Here is a 9486-nt window from a genome sequence, read left to right as displayed (position 1 = left end):
TTTCATTATCTTGAATAAATATTATGCTACATGTTACATAGTTCAATTTATTAGCACGGTGTAAGCATATCTTCGGTAATTAAAGTATGGTAGAGTACTTCATTGATTCATTTGTTGCCAAGCATCCTAACGAATTTATGGTTATATTAACGTCGATGAAAAAGGTTACGTTTTCCTGTACTTTATTGTTCGACTTTTCTGGTTTGGTTTCTTGATTTCACGTGACTCGTTAACGGAACAGGTTTTTATATTAGGAATGCACTGAATTACTATGTAGAGTCTCCGCCTTGCCATAATTGAGTACAATTTCCTGTGTCCATGTTTTTATTGTTTCCTGCTCCTGTTCCTGACTTTTTCCCATTATCACGTCTCATAAAATTTCACGTAGTTAATGACGGAGTTGTTCACTTTTTGGGTGGTTTTCATATGCTTAAGGTCCCAGTTAAGTTATCTTTGAGGTGTGGAAGTAATCAAAGTTGGCTTCCAGTCGTATTTTAAGTTTAAGCACCGAATTGCATTTACTATCGGTATAATGGCGTAATAACCTTCGCGAGATGTTGAAAGAACACAAAATGAGTTTGTTAATATTTTCTCGTGTTCTCCCGAACAATCAGTATGCTCGTAGTGCCTCATGCTCAGTTATTTTATAATAGGATTTTACATTCTCGTTTTTTATCATTTTTTTGATGAATGACAAGGCTTTTGTAACAACTGTAGCTGAGTACGTTGAGTAATATCACTTAATTTTTTTACACCACGGGGTTTGCCATTTATAATGTAACGTATTAAATGAGGATATTCAACTAAAGTTTTTATTCAACTCTCAGGCTCTCCTAAAGCTGCTCTTCATTACAACACAAAAAATAAGCCCAAGCTGGCTGACCAATATAACCAAACACCACGCCTTCTTGCTCCAAAAAAGTCCTCTAAATGACAATGACTGATCAAAATGTTCTTTCTTTGTGAGCGTCTGCTACGACCTCTTCTCGAAGTGAAGAAAAGAAAAGAAGAAAATTCTTTTAACTCTGGCGTTGATAATTTTGCGTGTTGACGCGCAATTTCGCGTGTAGCGTGACGCGTTTTGCCGAGAAATACTGAGCATAAGGGTAGTAAAGCCAACATGGCGACGTGGTCAGAGATATGATGCAGTAATGGTCAAATATAGTTATTTTTAAGGCAAAATTAGAGGAAAGGTGGCCATTCGAGTATCAGCTGCCTGTCAGACCAAATTTGTTCTCGTGCTAGGGTTTTTGGATGGAACAATGTCAACACTGGTTGAAGAACACCAAATGGAGACCAAGTGAGTTGTTTAATGAAACTTTAACTCGAACATTGCATGGAAATTTGTTTTTCCATCCAATTTATTTCTATATCAATGCAAGTTGTATTCTGTGTTTCTAAGTAAGATTTTAGCCTGGTTGAAAGATTATGATGTTATCCGAGCGTTTTTCGGGAAATTCAAACATTTTTTTTTAAACCTTGATCACCTACGCGCTCTGATGTTTTGCGATTTTAGCCCTTGAAACCCCAACATCTGTACACATCTGTATGAATATTATCCATACATTTACGATGTTACTGTTAACAATAGTCTGTTTCACATTCAAGACCCTTTAGTGATGATTTTCTTTATTCTTGTAACCTCAACGTGTGATTCAGGGGTGTTTAGTAAGGAGAAATCAGAAGCGAAGTCTCCTAGTGGTTTAAGTTGAAAACCCGAGAGAAGCTGTGTTTGTAGCGGGCAGACTTAAAACAATGAAGGCACACAGACTTTTCTTGAGCAAGAGAGAACATTATTGATAGTTCCTGAGGGTCAGTTGACTTTCAACAAAGCCTCGAATCAACAGAATAGAGATCAGCCATAAGTGTTTCCGTGCCAAAACCTAGCTTAATTGTGGGTATACATTATCCAGCTCTATCGTGTGGTGCTAGTTGTTTACAAACCTTTGAGAACTAAAATCACATATTTGATTTTGAGAGGAATACATACACTTTGAGCAAATAAATAGGGTATGTCAGGGCGTAAAATTAACCTTTTTTTTTTTTCCGGTAGCCACTTGGCTCCTAAATATTTGAAAAGTGGTAGGCAATTCCAAAAAGTTGGTGGCCAAAACTGTTTTACGCTGTCACTGTACTAGATAGATTAAATTTCTAAGAAATCATAGTGATACAGTCATACAAACATAAAAAATAACCCGGGCTCCAGCTCATGGAACAAACTCACTAACTAAAACATATTTATCCGCGTTCAATACCTTGTCATTACAATGTCGAAAATAGAAATTAAGTAACAATTAAGTCAACAATCATTTCTCCAACAAATGTAGGGAAAATTTTCTTACAAATAAAGACTAGAGTCACTCTTTTAAGCATCATTTGCTACTATCATGTTATCAAACAGTTATCTTGACACAAACTTACACTCCCTCGTATCAACATTATTTTAATCTAATTATGATAAAAATGCGGCAAAAAAGCTTTGATCTCTTTCCAAAACCGTTTTTCTGGACGTCGACGAAACAACCTTTTGCCTATCTTTCCTCTAGCAATTTGCAATGTTTGCCCCGTGGCGATCCTAGAAATCTTTGCGAAAATACCAGGATCCCACTACTGGCAACTCATTCACTAATGAAATTGATGACACGAAGCCTAAGAAGATTAATGCTTTCACGTGATTCGAACCCATGCCTCCCAGAAACTCTTCGAGGCCACTACTACTGAGAACATTTGGGGAGCGAGGCCAAGGGAAGGGAAGTTGATTAAGTTACAAACTGACGTATGATGTGTGGAATCAGCATTGGATACTCATGTTCGTGAATAGCTGGCAGAGTATTTATTTGTATCATAGAACACTGACAGTTTTTGCATTGTGCTAGCAAATTGATTCACCATATCTTCCTCAGAAAGCATCCGAGAATTTTTCCACCGAAATATTGAACTTTTCAAAGCTTTATAGCATACATTTCAAGAGTAACTGAAAGTACTTTAGCTTAGCCAGAGGACGTTGAGAAATCTAGCTCAACACATCCGTGACTTTCATATTTAAAGTATTGTATAAATGGACGTCAAACCCCGCAGACAGTAGTGACTAAGATATGAGGATAACAATAGATGAAAATGGTGGTCACCAGATATGAAAATGCTGGTCCACCTTGCATCACCATAAGGAAGGGGATTGGAATAGTTATTAAGTGAAACGTGTTTGAAAATCCTCAGTCATGTTAATCGTTCACATCCCATTAGCTTCAAGACGATGGTTAAACTGCATCTTTATAATAGTGATGTTTTTTGTAATATAATTTCTAGTCAATTGGTCCACCATATCTCCTAATGTTAGACAGAGAAGATTTACTCAAGGCAAACAGTGTCAAACGTCTGTAAACTGCAATGGTGGTCACATAATCCTTCCCTCAAGAAAAACCCGAACGTGAAGTTACGGGCATAGCCTTTTCAAAAGTTAGTAAACGTAAAGGTCTACAAAACATCACCTACGCGTAAAAATAATTCTGAACAAATTATAGTTTTGTGTCTTCAGGACACGAAAACGCCGTCGCGAAAGAAGAATTTTGATTTGCTTCTAAGCTGACGTTTGACGTTGCTTTGTTTTCAGATTGACACTCAGGAACTTGGACATTAGATGATGACTGAACAGCTTGAGCCTCAACATCCTGTGGGCCTAAACAGGTAAAATAGTACAATGAAAAGTTATGCATTTGAAAAGACACACGAACATGTCGCTCTAGAACATAATTGTGGTGATACTGTTTGCAATTATTCTCTATAAGTCAGCTTAGCTACAAAAATCAAAGAACATTTTAGGGTTATTACCTTTCCTTTTGCAGGAAACGTTTGACGGTTGATGAAGCAAAACCAACAGGGATCCTACCAGAGTTAGTATTCCAGGCGCCATTGCAAAGACATATCGTACGTAGTTGCTAACAGCATCATTTGAGCTGGTCCTAAATCGAGAAAGGCGAATCAGATCACAAGAAGTTTAAAGCTGTAATCATTAGCCTAGTATAGCAAGAAAATAATGATTTCCTTGATACGATGGCACAAAATTTGAATCTTAAATTAAAATTTCAGAGTTTTTGTAAAATCAGCGAGTTCGCATACCGTTCACAACTATATTAGGATCATGATAATTTTTCTTTGTATGTCGACCTGACAATAGCTTACTAACCTTTCTTCAGGGTAAAAATTCTGAATTCCAATGATGAGTCCACCACTTGAGAGTCTAGCAATCACAGTAATAATGGCAAACACTGATCCACTGGTTTCCTAAAAGCCAATGATTATTCCAATTTATTGAGGCCGATGTCTGTTTGCTCACTGGACTTGATCTAGTAGTGCGCTGCACTTGGGGGGAAGTCCTACTTCTAGTAAGTTTATGGTATGTGCTCTTGGACAGGATACCTTCTTACAAAGCGCCTTTCTACAAGTAAGGGGTTCAAAGGGATCCCTGCGAACTTTTAGCGAAACCTGAAGAAATTCTTAGAGTTATCTATCCGGAAAGCGGGAGAGGCTCAGGCGGTCTAATTAATAGGCTTCAATGCAGAGTATTCCAGGCATTTTTTTTTTCACTTATAGGCTTTATAAATATGTCATGGTTGCTTAAATCTCCTATTTTCCGTATCAAGAAATGATCCATTGTTCCGACTCAACTTTCCAAAACAAAAGTTCCTCTGCTATTGGTGGTGCTGAGGGACTTTTGCCAAACCGAAGTGGAAAAGCTCGTAACTGATCGCGAAAATAATCGGAATGACACTCAATTTCGCTTCATAGGGGGAGTGGGTAGCGTAAACCTGCGCAAGTAAGATCAATCTCCATCGGCGTACCTGGGGAAGACTTGACTCTCCATATCTACTTTCTGAGAGTTTGGTTGCATGCCTGGTTAAAACCAAAAACAGTAAGATTCGTTTTACAATACCAACCTTATTTTCTCCAATCAGCTCTGTGATGAAAACAAGTGCCATGACCTGCATGATGGACAGACCACTTCCCATAACTATCACTTGTGCATAGGTCGACTGCCTGGTGGAGAGGGTTTGAAAATAGCTCCAAACAGCACAGCCTAACACTACAGAACCCGCCAAAAGGTAACTCCACTAAACGCCGGGAAAATGAAAAATTAAAGCTTAAAAGATCTATTAGACTCAATTTACGGTAGCAAGGCTAATTATTTTGAAATTTTATGTTTTTCAGACAAAGGAAACGGCATACAACTTATTATTTATTGTTTCTACGGAGCTAACCCACCCACCAAATGTGTCCCATTAACAAAAAAACTGCTGTTTCATAAGAATTTATAAAATAGGGTCACACGTGTGACTGCCCAGTTAGAACGTAACTGTTAATTATTGAACTCATGTTATGGCCATACTTTGCTTCCAATCTTCCTGTTCAGTCCGTTGCAGATTGAACTTGAAAAAGAGGCACTGATAAGAAGTATAAGTGGGAAATAAGCGATGGCTTCCTAGGAGAGGAAAAAAACATCGCGTTATCTAGAAAATAAGTGAACATCGTAAATGGTAACATAAATTGAATCGATTAGAGAAGATTGTACCACGATACCTTTGCAAATAGTAGCCTTTCTGTAAGGAAAAGAGGTAAATATCCATATACAGAGTCCTGCGCAAGGCGTGAACATGTAAATATGATGGCTACCTGAAAATGACACATGAACAAAAAGAAAATAAAGCTTTTACACCTTTTACGCGAAAAGAAGCAAGACAACAAGGTTTGGTTGTACCTTATACAAATTTGGATCTCTCAGCCAGTCTTTAACTCCTTTTGGACGTTTTCCTATAGATGGAAATTTGTCCGATGGAACGGGAAGACTTTGTATATCCCGATTATAATCTAAAGCTGACGAATTATTGTTGCCCTCGTATGATGCAATATTTTCTTTTTTGGAAAATTCTTGTTCTTCATGCTTCTGAGCACTTTCTTTCCTGAGGGTGGTTTCGTCTTCAGTGAATTCAACAAGACTTGATTTTTTCTGCGTTCCCTCGTCCACTGACTGCATATCGTAAAATTCAGGTGCACGGGAAGTCACAGGCGTCTTTGGCTTCCTATCGGAAATGCTGACAAATTTGTCTTTCTGCAGCGCATCGTCACTTTTGTCATATTCAAATCCTAAGTTAAAGAGGCTATTATCAACATCGAGGGAAGTATTCACGATGGCATGCTTTCTTTGCCGACGTTTGGAATCCATCGATGTTTCTGGGATGGCCCGGATTCCTTTTTCTTCATCACATTCTTCCTTCTCCTCTTCTGTTTGAGCTTCACCAGCTTCGTTGTCGTTGAACATATTCCGAGTTTCTCCATTGGAAAGGGACTTGATCTCTTCCTTTTTATAGTAATCTTTATCGGTCTCATACCTTTCACATTGACTGCCCAATAAAACTCGGTCTTCAGTGTATATAGTGGATTTAGGTTGCTCTTCGTCTTCTTGATCAAATCTTACGAGGAGTCCGTCCAAAAAACGCACTAGCAGACTCTTCTTACGTTCATGATCTAATTGCTGTACTTCTAAACACATTTGCGATTTCGCATCCTCACTATCTGGGTTCTTAGTTCCCTTCTCTGGATCAGGATCTGATTGAGTAAGGCCCGTTTCATCTTGCTCATTGGAAAATATTGCAGCAGCAAACTTGTGCAGTAGACTTTTTCTTCTTTCTCGCTGTTCATGGGTTTGGTTTTCTTCATGTCCCTTGTGCTCCTGCTGATAAGTTTCGACTTGAGACGAAGCCATAATCATGTCCACAAATCTATGAGCGAGGTTGATTTGTGAAGAACCTTTACCGTTGAAAAAGGATACAATCAATTATTGGACAACACTTCGTTTCGAAACGATGTAGTGACTTGTAAGCATTCTAAACGAACATCGAAAAAGCAATTGTTACTACATTTGGCAGTAATGCCGTAATATAACGAGGCAATTTGCTGTTGGCGATAAGAGTACAGACGATGCTGTTCGCGTCACCGTATCAAGCAGTATGTAAAGCACTGAAGGAAACGTTTTATTTGTCTTCGATGTTGTAGTAAAAAAATTGTTGCAAACTCACTCAGCTGCGCCTCGTAAGTCCACAACATTTTAACTACTGTCAGTAATGAGGAATATTTTTGTGGTCAAGAGAACAGACCACGCTTAGCCACTGTCAATTTGATAATTTTACAACGTCATAATGTCTCAAGGAGAGTCATGTTATATCGCATGAAGTTTCAAGAATTACCTGCCCTTTCTCTTCCAAACGGCGGCATTACAAACATTCCTGGTGCGTTCTACAAGCAAATATGAAATAAAGACTAAGTTGGTCGAGCTCAGAAACGTAATGTCGCAAATAACTTCCTGTATTGAGGAATGCCGTTAATCGTTCTTCTTTTACCAGTCCCGTTACCCTGGTTTACGGCCTCCGACTCAGGATAGCTAGTGAAAGTCTGGTAGAAATAATTTATGGTAAGATGTTTATAGTTCAAGACGAGGGCGACCAGAAGCCGCTACCTTAATATTTGATTACTATAATCACTGTGTGGTTAAATTAAATTCACCAAAAAGGACTTTAACCTCAGTTTTTTACTAACCATAATAGTCGAGAATGTGCTCTTTCTTCTCACACGTCTCTGAGGTTCCTTTGTACCAATGAGAAAGACGGTTGCAAAGAAGACTCCAGTTCCAGCAGCAATCCACGAGAGGTACTTTACAAGAAAAGCGAACATTATAAATATTTTAGAAAAGGTAGTTTTCATAGTAGAATAGCATGTAGAAATGCAAAGAGGACCCCGGCATAGGCTGGCTTTTTGAATTTATGAATTTACGCTTGTTGAAGATTCTTTACCAATAGAATATGTAGAGCTGTTACTAACCGCAAAATCCGACAGGTTGTTGGGTCCAAGAACGCCTTCACTGTCTTGTCCGAGAAGACTCCAGGCGATGGCATAAATGTAAACACCACTTAGGAAACTGAACACAGTTCTTTATTACACGAAAACGAGACAGAAAAATAACATTCTCATTAGGTTTCACGCACATTATCATAGCGGAACATAAGACATAAAACCGCACCTATATGCATTATGTATTATTTCTTAAACAGAATTAAAAAAAAAAAATTGCCAAAAGCATACCTCGTGGAGCTCAGAACTGCGCATTCCTCCACAGACTCGGCGACAGTTGTAATGACAGCCACGTGATTTATCTCAACCACGTTGAAACACATGTTTATCAACACCCGGAAAAAACCGAAGTAAACGAGTGGAAGCCAGTTTTGATAATTGCCAGTACACAAAAAGCACCGATTGAACCAAAGGGGGACTGCGATAGCCATGATGACTGTTGCGAAGAAATGCCAGGACTTTCGCCTCCCAATTCTCTTTGAAAAGAAAGGGATATCAACACGATCACCAAGGTACCCTGAGATTGGAGAAAAAAGTGCGTCCGCAATTTGTCCGATGAGTAACAGTAGTCCTGCCTCTGATGGTGAAAGTTCAACCACGTCCATGAAGAACAAGAGTTGAAACGAGAATGCGAGCTGTCGGTAGAGGTCGTTGAAAACATTTCCAACCGCACAGGATAATCGTTTCTTGACCTGCATCTTCAACAAGCTGTAATGCAGCTTTCTCCATCTGTACTATCTCTAATATAGGAAGACAAAAGTGGTAAAGAAAAAGACAGGAAGCGGGAAACACGTCAGCGGAAGTCTGTTAATTACAACTGAAAACAAACGTATATCATGAGACGGAAATTCCAACCTGAGTGGCAGGAAATGCGAACAATCTAACATCTCAAGTAAGAATAATCGAGTAGGCTTGATTAAATCGTTGCTATCAACCTTATTCTTTTTGTAAAATCCAATAAGGCCGCTCTGTGAAAGAGATGCGGGATACCAAGCGGCTTGCAAAGATCTTAAAAGCGTGGCAATGTCTTGCGTTTGTTAGGAAATACGATTTTATGCCCTACTGCTTCTCCCCCTGGAGGGTTTAAGGACTCGTTCACGGTTTATAGTTGTTGTTTCAAAAAGTATGTATAGATCTCGCAGGAACACAATAATTTCAGTGAGATCCTCGGCAGCTTGAATTTTAATGAAGAGGTGCTTTCGAAAATTTTGACTTTAGTATACAAATTCGTGTTACTAAGCAATTCACTGGTTGAGTGACTCTCACTTGTTGCGTTTCAAAAACGGACTTGACAACCATTTATTGACCTTAAGAACGTGACTAAAGCTAATCAAGATTGCGAAAGGTTGTCGATTTAAAACAAATTTATGTCACATGTATGAAAAGGCGTCATTGAGAGTTCGCGTCTAACCTCATCGATCGGCTGAGGTATGTAAATTGATTTTATAACGACCACTTTATTAATCCAAAGCCTATTACCACGTTTGATAGTTGAGTAAGATCCCAAAAACACTGAAAAAAGGCATCATTTAGATATTCTTTGTTCTCCCGTGAAAGCATCAGTAAAATTATTTTTTTAACTGTTAA

General features: G+C 38.6%; 1 protein-coding gene across 1 annotated transcript; it reads right to left on the bottom strand.

Annotated features, from left to right (window-relative positions):
* Positions 1-2224: 2224 nt before the first annotated feature.
* On the bottom strand, positions 2225-8748 carry LOC111344394 (uncharacterized). Its single transcript, XM_088758128.1, has 11 exons — positions 8131-8748; positions 7870-7978; positions 7588-7701; positions 7239-7287; positions 5753-6801; positions 5575-5667; positions 5384-5476; positions 4935-5108; positions 4184-4281; positions 3829-3959; positions 2225-3676 (listed from the first exon to the last, which is right to left on the bottom strand). Exons 1-11 carry the CDS (start codon positions 8595-8597, stop codon positions 3516-3518), a joined length of 2538 nt encoding a protein of 845 aa, XP_088614254.1. The 5' UTR covers positions 8598-8748; the 3' UTR covers positions 2225-3515.
* Positions 8749-9486: the final 738 nt, after the last annotated feature.

Source organism: Stylophora pistillata, chromosome 4 (genome assembly GCF_964205215.1).
Source record: "Stylophora pistillata chromosome 4, jaStyPist1.2, whole genome shotgun sequence".
In the NCBI taxonomy this organism is placed as follows: domain Eukaryota; kingdom Metazoa; phylum Cnidaria; class Anthozoa; order Scleractinia; family Pocilloporidae; genus Stylophora; species Stylophora pistillata.
The sequence above is the reverse complement of the archived record's forward strand: the minus strand, read 5'-3'. Positions and strand labels throughout refer to the sequence as shown.

What these genes read in the sequence shown, in the direction of transcription:
- LOC111344394 (XM_088758128.1), bottom strand. Translation starts at nt 8,597, where the DNA reads ATGCAGGTCAAGAAACGATTATCCTGTGCGGTTGGAAATGTTTTCAAC. An exon ending in GCACATTCTCGACTATTATG is followed by an intron (nt 7,288 to 7,587) that starts GTTAGTAAAAAA and finishes ATTTGCTTGTAG; the next exon opens with AACGCACCAGGAATGTTTGT. An exon ending in AAAGGCTACTATTTGCAAAG is followed by an intron (nt 5,477 to 5,574) that starts GTATCGTGGTAC and finishes TTCCTCTCCTAG; the next exon opens with GAAGCCATCGCTTATTTCCC.